Below are 14769 nucleotides of genomic sequence, written 5' to 3'. Positions count from 1 at the left end.
CGGACCATGGGCGCGACCCACCAGAGCAGAGGAAGCCGCAGCCTGAACAAAGTCAAACACACGTGAGACGTAAGTCTGGGGACAAGCCTGAGAGAGCAGCCAGACAGGGACCCTCGCTAAGGAATCCCTGTGCTCAGGGCACATGAGGCAGAGCCCATGGGTTTGCAATGCCACGCGGGGGCCAAGAGAGCACGGGAGCTGCTGAAAATAGTGACTTAGAGTCAGACGTAAAGGACAATCGTGCTGGCGGGGTGGTGTGGGGCACGGGGGTGGGGGGCAGTGGCCGAGCCCAGGCCCGACCGCGGGTTCGGCCCCGATGCTGCTGAGGCGGGATGGCGGGCAGTGACTCGGTGCACGGGGGACGGGGAGGGCCAGCCAGCACGCCCAGGTCACCTGCAGACAGAACCGACGTGGTGGGGGCCTTGGGCGGCTACGGGCAGAGTGAACCGCGCGCTGCGGGCTCCTGCGGCCGCCCCATAGCAGAGACGCCTCACGCTGTCCGGTGAAGAGGCCGCCCCTCCGCTCAGCGCTCCGGCCAAGAAAGGAGCATCTCCAGATAACAAGGTAACTGCGCACAAGCCATGTGTCTCTGTAGCCAATACACTGCCCGTGTCTTATTAACAGAAATTGCACCTCTCGTACGTATTCTTGAAGATTTTATTCATACTCAGTAATTCAGGTTGAAGGACGCACCTGCCTACCGCCCGCATCGCTAAGAAATATGCCGTATTCACTGGTTTGGATCTGAAACTTCCAGGAAACCTCTCCCGTGCCCGTTTAGCTTTATAAGAATATCATCTTGTCAATAGTCTACTTTGCATCTATTACATTTTTCATAAACCAAGGAAAACAGGGTTTTCTTTAAAAAGTTATGTTTTCTCTTATCAATTCTGTATCGTATTTACAGCTGAGGAAAAACCGTTTTAACCAAAGTGTAAAATGATTAACATGGCAAACGATACAGTCCACTTAGAGTTTACAAAAAAACACATATCGGATAGACACAGAATAAATAAAACAAGCACTTGGGGCAGGTCCTCTGAAAGCCGGCCTAGGGACGTCACCTGCACAGACTTTGTTCAGAAAAGGCCACGTCTACGAGTGCGCTGTCAGGAAAGAAGCGAACCAAACGTGTGCGCGATGGAGGTGCCTGTGGCGGCCGCTGGGAGTGACGGCCACAGACGCCACTCACAGGAGCCTCAATCCAAATCTCGTACCCGACGGCAGATCTCCTCCGTGAAGTCGGAGCACTTTGCGTTGCCTCCTAAATCTTTTGTTAAGCTCTGGGAAAAGGAAAAAGCAAAGATAAATGCATCCACACGCTAGAGCGAAGCCAGGCTGTCTTTACGGGAAGCCCCCGGTGAGATGCGGCCGAGCAGGTCTGGCTCCCCCCGCCCCGCACGGAGAGCGAGGCCCCCACCCAGGACGACCGGGGCCCAGGTAGCACCCACAAAACACCCTGGAGGGGACGAGATGCTCTCAGCGACGGAAGGAGGGAGGCTTTCCAAAAGTTTCCCTCTGTCCGTACAGACCGTAACATTTGATTATGGACATTTAAACGAAGCATAAATCCCTTGGGGAATTTTTAAAGTTTAAAAAACATACTTTGAGCTATTTTGGAAGCTGAGAAACGAATTAAGGTAATATCTGAATCACGTGGGGCTTGACTCATGAGCCGCAGACCGGGAGGTTCACACTCCGCGGAGGCAGCCGGCCAGGCGCCCCTGAGTCACTAGCTCTCCGACTCTCCTCCTTCGAAGAGAAATGCTCCCTCACGGCCCCTGGGTCCTGATACCTTGTCCTCCCTTCCCTCCCAAAAGGACCCCGAGACACTCAGTTCTCTTGTCCCACTGCATCCTGCCGATTCCAAGGGCCACCGTGGACTCGGGGCAGCTCTGCTGGGCTCTGCAGTAAAGCTTCACAAAACAGATCCTATGCCTTTGAGGCCCAGCCTCGCTCTCCAGCCATGCTCAGAACAACGAAGCTCGCTGGGTTCCAGCCGGACTGTGAGTCGCAGCCGCCATGCTGGAGCTGTGGGACCTTGGACAAGTCCGCCCGTGTCTCCGTGCCCGGTTCCCTCACCTAGAAACGGGGCCTAGTCGTAACAGAGCAGCAGAGGCCTACGGAGATGATGTGTATCACCAATACTTAGCTTATTAGCCACGATGATCACTTCTATGAAAGTTCCATTTCCCTTTCAGCACACACGTGGAGCCCCACGTCTCTGCACATCTGATCTGGACCTGCCCCCACGGCCTGGACCTTAGCTCCCCTCGCCGTGGTAGACTCCGCAGACCTTATCAGGTGCACGACACGGGTTTGCTCGGGGGAGCAGCAGGGACCTGGCCCATACATGCGCTGACAACAGGACATCGAGGCCTCACTGGCTCTGGCCCCCGAGCCGCGGCTCCTCTCTCCATAGAACGCACGCACGTGTGCTCGGGAAGCCAACGCCTCTTGCCTTCACCCGGACACAGTATGTGCAAGAAGACGACCGATACCTTTCCATCCTTAATCGTAGCAAAGCACGCGGCCTCGACCCTCGCGGCGTGGTCAAAAAGCCCCATGTGGCGTAGCATCATCACGGCGCTGAGCAGCAGGGCCGTGGGGTTGGCCATGTCCTTGCCCGCGATGTCCGGGGCGGTGCCGTGAACCTGCCAGAGGAGCACACGCGGTCAGGGGGACAGCAAACAGCCCTCTCCCGGGGACGCTGCGCCCGTCACGTCTCCTCATTAATCAGACATGGGGCCGGGAAGTAAAGCCTCGGAAAAGCCAAGAGCTAAAGCCACGGGGGAAAAGTGCAAAAATACGGACTATCTTTTCCAACTTCTGATAAAATGTTGTAACTGAGGAAAGAGACATAATAAATAATGATACAAAATAAAGAAGGGGAAATGAATGAATAAACCAACCTTATGTAAAAAAACCTAAAGAAAGCATCATTTTCTTTCGACTCCCGGGAAAACTCAACAGTTGAACCATATTCGTGCAGATAACCCGTCCCGGCCCTCGAGCCATTCCTACTTGAACTCTGCTTTACAGGTCACCCGGGGCCTTACCGACTCGAAGATCGCGACCCCGTTGGCTCCAATGTTGCCACTTGGTGTCACACCAAGACCTCCAATCAGTCCCGCGCACAGGTCACTGGGGGCAGAAAAACATTTCAGAGTGTTCTGAAGAATGAAACACCTCACCCAGACTTTGGATTTTATTTAGTATTTTTTAAAAGATTTTATTTATTTGACAGAGAGAGAGGGAGAGACAGCATAAGCAGGGGGAGCGGGAGAGGGAGAAGCAGGCTCCCAGGGAGCCCGAAACGGGACTCGATCCCAGGACCCTGAGGTCATGACCTGAGCTGAAGGCAGACGCTTCACCGACTGAGCCAGCCAGGCGCCCAGACTTTGGATTTTCAATACCATTCTCCACCAGAGGGAACCAGGGCTCCTTGGAGAAACGGCTGATCTGAGACCACAGTTTGGAAAACACAGGACGAGCCGGAGGCAGCTCACTTGCCAGAAAGCAGACGGGGGGCGGGGGGGCATCCAGAGGATACAGCAGCTCAGGGGACACGCGCTGGCCAACAGAAATGATGGCTGTGATGGACAGAACTCACGGTTATACCCACGCGTCAAACTGACATAAATGCAAGAGAAGGGAGCTGATCTCGCAGCAGAATGCCGACTGGCAGAGGCAGAAGGAATAGTGGCCAACTCTGTGTATGTGGTGGGTGGGGGGGCACCAGCAGGAGGAAGGCAGGGCGAGGGGAAGAGAGGGAGAAGTAACGCTAGCAGGGGTGGGCTGTGCGGGCCGGGGACACAGGAGTCCCTTATACTATCTTGCAATTTTCTGTTAAGTCTGAAATTATGTCAAAAGCCACAAAAATTGTGTAAAAATGAGCACCCACTTGCTATACATAGTAACACATTGAAATCAATCAACTGACAAAACACCCCAGAATGGGAAGAGGGACAGACCACGAGAGAACGACAGCCCAGAGCCAATTTGGCAAATCCGTGAACCACGCATCCAACAAGATCACTGACATCACCACCAAATCGCCAGGGTCCGACTCATCCGACACACGCTGTGCCTTTTAATATCGGAATAAAACTTCTTAAGCCACATTCATTTTGGGACATTTATAAATAAATTATAGACCACAAGGTACAGCTGGACTCACCTAAGGATGTCTCCATACAAATTTGGCATAACAAGAACATCGAACTGGGACGGGTCCTGGACCATCTGCGAGGAATGCACATACGTTTAGCGATGGGCGCGCGGCCGCACCCCCGACACGCCACAGAGGGCAGCAGGTGAGCAAGCGTTTATACTTACGTTCAGACATACTGTATCAAGGTACATCTCATTAAATTTAATATCTTTACAGTTTTCAGCAACTTCCCTGCATTTTTGCAGAAAAAGCCCATCTGACATTCGCCTGTATTTAATCAAATAAAAATTGTTGAAAGAAAGACTTGCAGAAAGAAAAGGACCAGGTCAGACAGAAAAGTTAAGTTCAAGAAATGTTAGTTCCAGAAGCCCAGACGTCTGATTTCAATCACAGTAAAATTATTTTTCAGGCAGTTAATAAAACGCAAACTGAAAATGTTTGGGGATATTTCTAGAAGCACAAAAGGACATAAAGATGTAAAATAGTCTGATCATAATAAAGACTATTATTTTTAATAGTTTTGTCCCGCAAAAATGAAGAAACATCTATTAATAAGAAAATGTGAAAACGGACTCATTTTAATGGCTGTACCATCGTACACGCTCGAGCCCTTTTGCTGCACGTGGCCTGGGCGAGAGGGGCAAGCAGGAGGTCGCCCGCGCAGCCCCCAGCGTGTGGCTGTGTCAGAGTCGCTCCCCCGGTCTACTCGGACAGCAGAAGCGCACCTGCCCTTTGACCTGCGTGGCCCCGGCTGAGCGGCCACAGCAGCTGGGGATCCGGTCTCCGGCGTCCTGCTCTGATGACACCCAGGCCCTCGTGCCTCCCTGATCTGCTCAGAGACGCCTGCCCCGCTGACTGCGGAGGAGAAAGGGAAGCACAGCAAGCAGGGTTCCGGCCGGCCGGGGACTCACATGATGTTGGCTTTGTGCACGGCCGTGACGTTGCTCCGGTGGTTGCTGCGGGCGTACTCGAAGGCGAACTCCGCGATGCGTCTGCTCGCCTCCTCGGTGATGAGCTTGATGCTCTGCACGACCCCGTCGACGATCTGGGGGGAGCGGGGCGCCTCACTGGGATGGCCGGCGCGGGCCGCGGGCATCGTGGGGTCAGTAACGCCCGCCCCGTAAGGCCCACTGCACGGATGGGGATAACTGAGGTGCAGAGGTGGCCCTGCCCAAGAAGACGCCTGTGAGCGGGAGGATTCAAACTCCCCACAGAGGGCCCGCCCCAGGCCCGGCCCGAGCCCCCACCGCACAGAGGTCACGGGGAGCCGTGTCTGCGAGGTGTTGCCGACAACCGGGAATCTGCACGGCTGTCCCAAGTGCGAGTCCAAGTGTCTGAGATGAACGTACCACGTGCTCAATGCCGCTGTATTCTCCTTCTGTGTTCTCCCGGATGGTGACGATGTTCACGTCCGTGTAAGGGGTTTTATAGCCCTCGATCGAGACACACGGCCGGACATTGGCATAAAGGTCAAACGTTTTACGCAGCAGTAGATTCATAGACGGGTGGCCAGCTGCTATTGGGGTCTTTAAAGGGCCTGTAGTAAAGAAGAGCCCCCAGTGACAACGGGACACGTCCTGGGTGCAAGTACAGACTATTTACTTGCAATTCCAATTTTTCCTTGTTTCGCTTTTCCATGGGAGCTTAGTTAGGATGAGAAGTGCTGAGTGACGCCTGTACCATGCAAGCCTATGAACCAAGGGCCACTTTTACCACCGAGCAAGGTCACCTGAAAGGACAGACAGGTGCTCTGCTTCGAAGCACGGCTGTCGCTAGTGGGCAGTCATTCCGCGTGCGCTCCCAGGTCACCCGCTACCCCACCTGGGCCACCGTGCAGAAGGTGTCTGTCTCTGACTTTACCCCCTCCCTGATTCAAACCAAGGAGGAAGAATTCCCCGGAGGCTTTCGGGAACATGACTGCACTCCTTAGTAACGCCGTACACCTCCGCGGGGAGGACCGGGCTCGGCAGCGTCTAACCCCCACCACCACCTACGAGGTAACAACACTCTTGCTGCCATTCAAAAATGAACGGAAGGGGCGCCTGGGTGGCTCAGTGCAGCGTCTGCCTTCGGCTCAGGTCATGATCCCAGGGTCCTGGGTCAAGTCCCGAGTCGGGCTCCCTGCTCCGCTGGGAGTCTGTTGCTCCCTCTACCCTACCCCCTGCTTGTGTGCTCTCTCTCTCTGCCAAATAAATAAATAAAAATCTTTAAAGTTAAAAAACAAAATAAAAGGGAAGAGAAGAAAACAAAAGCAAGAGTAAGAAACGTGCCCAAGCCTCCCAGCGGTAAGTGGCAGAGATGAGACTCAAACCTGCACCCGTCTGCACTTAGAGCTCTGCTGAATGGGAATCGGGCACATGCCCACATTTCGAACCAGGACCTGAAGCATGCAGTAATTAAAATAATAAAAACGTGAGAAGTGTGCAAAAGATAAATCTACGTGAACATAAATACACACTTTCATTCGACACAGGCCAGTAACCCTTTAAGGTTCTTAGTGGGGAAAACTACGTCCCGAGGTAAAAACAGTGTCCCCGTAGGGAAGTTGCCTCCTGTGGGGAGCACAACATGAGGAGCAGAGAAGGCGAATCTCTTCGTTGTGCACCTGAAACGAACGTGACTGTGTCAGCTACACGCCAGTGAAAACATTCTGAAGAGGAAAGAAGTAAGCTGCCTCGTAAGGATGGTTTGCTTTACCGCGGTCAGGCCTCGCTGAGCTCAGACGCATCGGCTCTCAAACACATAACATCGGCGGCAGAAATCCACAACAGCCACCACAACCACTACCTTTCAAGCCCATCTTGTTCTTGTCCATGGACTCTTTGGCTTCGGGAGGGATCATCCACTTTCCTCCAGGTCCTTGAATGGCGGTGACATTCCGTTCCTCCCACTGAATGGGCGCCTAGATGCCGCGACACAGAGCACAGTGAGCTGCAGGCCGGGGGGACTGGCACGCACACTACAGCGACATACTTTGTCAACTCTGGGTGAGCTGCTGACAACGTACAATACAGGTCCAGAAAGTTCTGGCACACGAGAAGAGACGTCATTCCCTAGTGCGCCCAGAGGGCCTCCCCGTGCTACCCTGTCCAGTCTGCGCTGAGCTGCCACCTGCCCATTATTTTCCTCACAACTCTTACCGTGGCCATAGTCAGAGTATCGCAAGGAGAGGAGAAATACCGTTGCAGAAACACGGCAGAGCACTGACACGGGTGTGAACCCAGAAGTCACATGCTAAGTGACGGAAGCCGATCCTAAAAGACCACGTGGTAGGAGACTATTCATATGAAGTGTCCAGAGAGGCCAGTGTGTGGACAGAAAGCAGACGAGTGGTGACCTGGGGCCGGCGGAGGGAGGGGATGGGCAGCGAGTGCTAACGAGGGTAAGGTTTCTGTTTGGGGGGTGAGAATGGTCTAAAATTAGAGCACGGAGCTGGCCGCACAGCTGTGTGCGTGCACTACAGACCGCGGACTCGGACCTCACCCGCGAACCAGCGGACCGTGTGGTCTGTCAGTTGTATTTCAGTGAAGCTGTTTAAAAACCCCAGACACAGGGGCGCCTGGGTGGCACAGCGGTTAAGCGTCTGCCTTCGGCTCAGGGCATGATCTCGGTGTTATGGGATCGAGCCCCACATCAGGCTCCTCCGCTATGAGCCTGCTTCTTCCTCTCCCACTCCCCCTGCTTGTGTTCCCTCTCTCGCTGGCTGTCTCTATCTCTGTCGAATAAATAAATAAAATCTTTAAAAAAAAAAAAAAAAAACCCAGACACAGCACGTAACCCACGCAGCCATGCACCAGTGTCCCCTCCTTCCCCGTGTGCGCCCCGAAGCCCGCACGGCAGGCGCCAACCGGGGGCGGCACGGTCCTTGTCCCCGGGCGCTTACAGCGGGCGCGCGATCTGCCACGAGAGCGGCACCAGCCCCTCCGCACGACCGGTGCTTAGGAAAACGACGTGTGTGCGGTGAAAACCCATCCAGTCCCTATCCTACAGCCATCGCATCGTGACAGCCCGACCCCGCCCAGCAGCTCGCGGCGATGATAAAGGGAGCCGGCAAGCAGAGCCCAACTTTCCCGTCTTCCCCAAACCAAAGCATTTAAAAATGCCACCGCGCGAAGGCTGGGCCCTTAGCACGATCGTCCCTCGTACTTGACGGTAATACCACAGCGGGAACTTTTTTAATCTTTCAGGATCTCCTGTATGGTTTTTGAAATCTCGGTTCTAGTCTTCTTGGCAGGACGGCCAGTCTGAGGCAGACAGGGGACCGGCAGGGCTCAGCCCCGCGCGCCCGGCGGCACGACTCGTGACTCCACGCACGACGAAGCCCGCGCACCGCTCCCGTCCACCGCGGTGGCAGCAAGCGGCACTGACGTCAGGGTCGTGGAGACGGGCGACACCTTCCGCTTCACAGTTATCCTGGGAGTTCACAGACTCCAACTGCCCACGGAGTTTTCAACAAACGATTAAAACTGCCCACGGAGTTTTCAACAAACGATTAAAACTGCCCACGAAGTTTCCAACAAACGATTAAAACTGCCCACGGAGTTTCCAACAAACGATTAAACGATTACAGGCATTTTGTACGGACACTTACTTTGGCGGCATCAAAAATCTTCATCACTGCGGCGGAGATCTCGGGGCCAATGCCGTCTCCTGGAATCAGAGTGACTGTCTGAACCTGGCGTAAGAAGTCACCAAAGAGGACAGCGAGGGTTAATTTTGAAGGTACGGAACGAATACCACTGACAGAAAAATCCAGCTCATGGTAGAGGGGCCTCAAGAAGACCCGAAGGCCTTCAGGAAAAGAGACGTCCTCCCAAGAGCTCCCCAAAATGGAGGCGAGACGAGACTCAACTCCACTCTGCGCCTGAGTTCAGAGGCTTTAAAAACATGATGCTCTTTAGATAAAACAAAAATAAACTACTAGGTAGACCCCCAATTGATACTGTTTTTTTGACAAGCTACAGAGACCAATTAATTCAAGTCTCTGCAACCAAAGAGAACAAAATTTCCACAGTGTTCTCTCACTGGAATTCAGACGGCTTCCTATGAAGGCACCTGCTCTCCTCTCCACTGGGATCCTGGAACGTTAGGTCTTCACCCAACCTGCTCAGGCTTAAAAATCACTTTCAGGCACGTTCCCAGGAGACTGCTGCGGTCTGTTCTAGAACTCAGAGAACCTCAGACTTCCAATCACAAGGGGGTCCCCACTGTCCTGCGTCCCTCTGTGACACCAGCTCCTCAATGACAAGTGTCATCGAGGGGAGCCCCGCAGAGTTTCTGTGTGGCCTACAAGAACAGCAAGTGTGGTCACACCTGCAGAGTCTGACTTAGACGCAGAATGACAAGGGTGTTTCTAATGTAACGCCAGTGCTTTACTACAAAGACTTCAGTCAAGCCAGCATTTCAAACGTAGAAAAAAAATGTGTAAAGGGAAATGATGTTAGGATTTCAGTGAGTTAATTCAGACCCCCCTCCCCATTTGGAGACAACAGGTGTCATTATCTGGGGACTTTCTCTCACCAGGAAGTCTGGCCCAGACAACGGTCCCTGGTCTTTTCCAGTCCTGGCTACCCTGTGCTACATTTTTAAAAAATCACTGATTCAAGTGTCCCTGGTCTTTTGCCTTCCACTGATATCCATGAGCAGGTGGAGTAATTACTTTTGAATTTCTCTGTATCACTGAAGAAATCTTTTAAAAACTCAGTTCCTCTTCTTATTTCTTTCAACTACAACCCCTCCCCACCAGGCAAATATCTTTACCAAATGGACAGCTTAAATCATAGCAGAGAGCACTGATGGTCCCATCAGCGCTCAGGGCGCGTCTGAGATGCTAGCGTGGCCAGCCTGGTGCTTGAAGTGCGAGCCTCGTTCTGCATCTTTTGCACAAGCAGAGTGAAAAGAACCCTTGGCTTCTCCTTCCTGTCCTCCCATCACGTAACAATAAATGTCATCAGGCCAGCAGAAGAAGCTACTTTTCTTCCACGATACAGAAAGTCGGTGGGAAAAAAGAGGTACAACGGCCTTATAAATCCCTCCTAGAGTAAGACATTCTGTGGGAGTAGAGGAATTATGAAATCCAAATCAGATTCTGTAAGAAGGGGGCAAAACCAAAACGAATAGGAAGTCACTGACCCACAGTCTTAGAATGCTCTAAGATTCTAGAGCATTCTAGATGTGGTATCAGCTTTTAAAGCAGAGAATTCTAATGCTGGGGATTCTAAAAGCAGCAGATTCCATGAGAAACAGGAGATCCACTAACATGTCTACAAGGACTGCATAAGGACGTGTGAGCCCACAGGGCGCAGACAGGTCGGAGGCATTCCTGATAGTGGTCAATCCACTGTTTTTAGGGAAGCTCACAAAATGAAAATGCAAAGCGGGTTTGAAGCTTCTCAACAATTTCTCTCAACTTGGACTAGTTTCGAAAAAAAACCTGTCTTACCCAAATGAGATTGTGAAACGAAGTAAGAGGCTCAAGGGTAATTTCTATTTTTAACCAGGCCCCTTTAAGACACGAATGTGATAGGCTTACAGAGCCAGCTGTAACATAATTCTCAAATGTGCAAGTGAGCCAATGGGTTTATGCCCGTTAGCTGAGAATCTGAACATCCAGTATGAGTATGGCAAGTTTTCCCTAACTTTAAATAAATGGCGACAACAAAACTATATAATCAATGTGTCAGAGCATCTTTCTTGAGAAACTTCTAAAAGGAAAAAAATAAAAGATGTAATTATACTCACACCACCAGCAAAACCTCTGGTCACCTGTTTTTGGTTGTGGAATGCCCCCAGCAGCCGAGAGACCTACATAGACATCAACAAAGAAACGTCATGCACAGAATTAAACCACATGCAGTGAGGAGTGGGGATGAGGCCATTCCTGACGGCTGCTGCTGCTGCAGGTTTGCACACAGATGTTCAGGAACTTCTGAGGACTACTGTTCTCTTGTAGTAGCTCGATGTGACAAGCCACCTCAGAACTGAAAACCTCAATATTCAGGTTATCTTTGCTTTGAAAATCTAAGTACTATATACTTTCAAGTTTGATTTGATGAATATAAGTTGTCAAAAAATGTTGAAGGGAGAATATCCCTTTTTAGCTCAAACACTGGACTTTTATCGGTTGATCTGGAAGGTTTTATGTCAACATTCTTGACTACCGGGTCAATTTGGGGGGAACACATACTCTAAGAAAACTATCACTGATTTTAGAGCTGGAAGGGTCCTTAAAAATTCCAGAGACCAACTCACTCGTTATATAGGTGGAGACATCGGTGTCTCAGGGTCAGGATCTGCCTACAGCCACAGAGTGACCACAGAGACCAGAATTCAGGTCTCCCGACTCCTAGTCCAGTGTTCCTTCAATTACACATCACGCCTATTCTTCCATGAATATTTAGTAATTACACTTTATAAAAACAAAAATCTAACAAAGTTTATTATATACCATTTGACACCTGTGTCCTATAGAATGAAGATTTTATGTTTTCTGAACATGGTCATTATTGTTAATTGGCAGGAAAGGGGATACAGAAAAAAGAAAAACGACCCCCGAGCCCCACTAGCCCAAGATATCACTCTACTCAACACTCTCAGACACTAGAAACAGAATTTTAAAAGGTTGCTTTGAACTTTAATAACTGAGTCATTGAAAACTGGTACAAAGTCCTATTAAGAAATTGGGTACATAGACGTAACGTAAAATTCATTACGTTATAAAGGTAACTTTTTTTCATGCTAGATACATAAGCAAAGATACATTTGTTATATGCCGGCTTCGTCTTCCTTTCTGGGGACCGTTCTCACAAGGCCGACCCTTTGCCATCACACTGGCATCCGCTAACGAGACACCAACCGACAGCCAGGCAGGTATGAGTGAACTGTATTCTCTAACCTGGCATCTACCGTCATCTCTCTGGACTGAAAATAAAAAATAGGGCCAGACCCAAAAGAACACTCTACACCAAAACCACCGGCAAAAATCTTAATCCTTGAACGTGATTCATCCACAGACAGATGGGCCGCTGGAAGAGAGGCCATGTGAAAGCTACTCGGTGCTGGGAACATTATAAAATTCGCATGAGTGCCTCTACCCACCCCACCCCAGAAAGAAAGAGGGGGAAGACAGTCATACAAAACTGGCCCATGTCTTTGGGACAAAAGACCCAACCAACAAGTGATTTAAAATGTCAGTCCGCAAGCACAAAGATTTTTATGTTTTGTTCATTGTTGGATCTCCAGTGCCTACAACAGCACGGGGCTCACAGGAGGTGCTCAATGAATATTTCTGGGAGAAATACAAGCCAGCCTCAATCCTCTCTTTTACCTGACAAGTCCCCATCCCAGCAAACGTCTTTAAAACTTGCTCCAATTTTCTCTATCAGTCTGGTCCATGTCTGTCATCTCTCCTATGTGATCTTAGAACAAGGCAGTATACATCTAAGTCATTAAAATGACTCAGAACTGTAAGTAAAATGAGATTTTTTAAAAGCAGAGACTGTCTTGTGCTCTATCATGTACTTGCACATGCATTATGTTATCTCATCTCCATAAAACCTGGAGAGGTAGGTATTACTGGCCCTTCTCAGATAAGGAGACTAAGGCCAGGCTCGTAGAGCGTGAACCGAACTTCCGACTTCAGGTCCTGGGCCGTCGGAATCCACAGCTCCTCATTTCCTTTATTACCTTCATAATCCAACTTAAAAACATAGAAATACAGTGTTGGATGTATGGCAGGTACTCAATAAATATTTGCTGCTGGGGAACTGGCTCGTTGTAATTACAGCATTTGAGAACTAGAAAGGTCTTTAGAAACCTAGTATTTTCTCTAAATAAAGCTTTAGGGGAAAAAAATCAAGCTGCAGACCACCTTTTCAAATTAAACCCTACATGGAACCCCAAAAGAGGGACTGCTCTGATTGAAACATCAGCCCAGCATCCCCAACATCCTGGGGTATGGGGCTCTGAGGCACCTTGTGCTCCAACCCCTAAAAGGAGAAACGGGCTCCACAGAGGTACAATGATGGCCAAGGGCCACACAGGAGTCCGTGTCAGGGGACAACCTCATCGGATTCCACAGCCCCACTCTTTCTGAACACCCACTACGTGTTTTTCCTTGCAGTCCACGCTACAGGCAAAGCAAATCGACCAGCACACCCATTACCAACAGTGCTGCGTTAGTCCGCCTCTCTGACGGCTCCATGTACCTACCAAAGATGAATCGCGTATTAAGTGGGGTGAACTCCGTGGTTAAAGGGTTGATTTCTGCTGAGACAGTGACACAGAATCACGTTCCCTTCAGGAGCAAATGTGGCAGAACAGTGACTACCATACACAAATCCGGGTCTTGAGAGGGTCACCACGTAGAACCCACTCACTGAGGCCCAAGAACCACGCTGCCTGCTCAGTGACTGCAAGATACATACACTGAATGCTGGGAAACCTTCAGACCCATGGTTCCTTCTGCTTGCACTGACGCTTTCACATGATTGTATTTAATCCTCAAACAACTCCGTGAGGCAAGTACAGATATTCTACAGATGGGCAAAGCTCAGAGATGTGAACTTGCTCAAGGTCACACAGCCAATCAGTAGCATCGTGCAGATTCAAACCTAGGTCTCCCGTGTAGACGTCCAGTCTAGAGCTCTTTTCACTAAATCACAGTGATCTGAGACGCTCTTTAAGCTCAAAGCAAAGGAGAAAAATAGCACCAAGTTCTACCAAAAAAACGGAATTGCTTATGGTAGATTTCTAGGGGGCCATTCTGGAAGCGCAACAGGAGACCCGAGGGCCTACTTTTCCCCGTGCCTGTCATCTGTGTGTGACCTTGGCCACGGAGTAGGGAGAATGGGACGGAGAACTAGGAAGCGGGACACCTGGGGCCGCCCCCAGTTCCCACCCCGACTCCCCGTGTGACCTTGAGCGGCAGCGTCTACAGAAACGAACCCAGGAACTGCAGGGGGGCCCTGACGCCCCTTCCGGCTCCCGCCCGGGGCCCCGGCCCCGAGCTGTCAAGGGCAGCGACAGCTCTCCTCGAGGTCGCGGGGTTCACCCCAGTGACAGAGCGGGGGGGGCTGGGGTGGGATGTCCCGGGTGCGGGGACCCCGCGCCGTCCGATGGCGGGCCCGGTGCCCCCGCGAGCTCCGGGGCCCTGGTCCCGCCGGCCGCGCCCAGGACAGCCGCCCCCCCCGGCCCCGCCGGCCGCTCTCGGGCCACCGCTCTACCCGGGCCACCCACCCACCCCGGCCCGGGCGCCAGACGCAGGCCCGGCCCCGGCGCGGCGCTCGCGGGGACACCCGGGCCCGGCCGTGACCTTGGCCCCGCCTGAGGCGCGGCCGTCCGGGCGCAGGGCCACCCGCACCGTCTGCGCCCGCCGAGGCCCGCGCTCCCGCACCGCCTCCGCCCAGCCCGCGCCGCCCGCCCGCCGCACACCGGCCGGGCCGGCTCTCACCTTGGAGATCCACGCGGGCCCTGCCATCGCGTCCCTCCTGGCGCCGCGACGACAGCAGCTACAGCAGTGCGCAGTCGCGCAGTCAGGGCTGGAGCCCCGCCCCCCTCGGGACCACGCCCCCATCGAGGCCCCGCCCCGGAGCCCC

At 52.1% G+C, this 14769-nt stretch overlaps 1 protein-coding gene across 2 annotated transcripts; it reads right to left on the bottom strand.

Annotated features, from left to right (window-relative positions):
• Nucleotides 1-643: 643 nt before the first annotated feature.
• Nucleotides 644-14737, bottom strand: IDH3A (isocitrate dehydrogenase (NAD(+)) 3 catalytic subunit alpha). Of its 2 annotated transcripts, XM_026510629.4 has the most exons (11): nucleotides 14625-14737; nucleotides 10916-10978; nucleotides 8766-8849; nucleotides 6962-7076; nucleotides 5524-5711; nucleotides 5086-5219; nucleotides 4339-4441; nucleotides 4181-4245; nucleotides 3060-3144; nucleotides 2502-2654; nucleotides 644-1283 (listed from the first exon to the last, which is right to left on the bottom strand). In XM_026510629.4, the coding sequence occupies exons 1-11, from the start codon at nucleotides 14649-14651 to the stop codon at nucleotides 1200-1202; spliced, it is 1101 nt and encodes a 366-aa protein (XP_026366414.1). In that variant the 5' UTR covers nucleotides 14652-14737; the 3' UTR covers nucleotides 644-1199. The 2 variants fall into 2 exon arrangements, with proteins under 2 accessions (XP_026366414.1, XP_057159574.1); XM_057303591.1 differs by having other exon boundaries at nucleotides 644-2654; nucleotides 14625-14727.
• Between the last annotated feature and the right edge of the window lie 32 nt (nucleotides 14738-14769).

Source organism: Ursus arctos, unplaced genomic scaffold (assembly GCF_023065955.2).
Source record: "Ursus arctos isolate Adak ecotype North America unplaced genomic scaffold, UrsArc2.0 scaffold_28, whole genome shotgun sequence".
NCBI classification, from domain to species: Eukaryota; Metazoa; Chordata; class Mammalia; order Carnivora; family Ursidae; genus Ursus; species Ursus arctos.
Note: the sequence above shows the minus strand (reverse complement) of the source record. Positions and strands in the feature narration are given on the sequence as shown.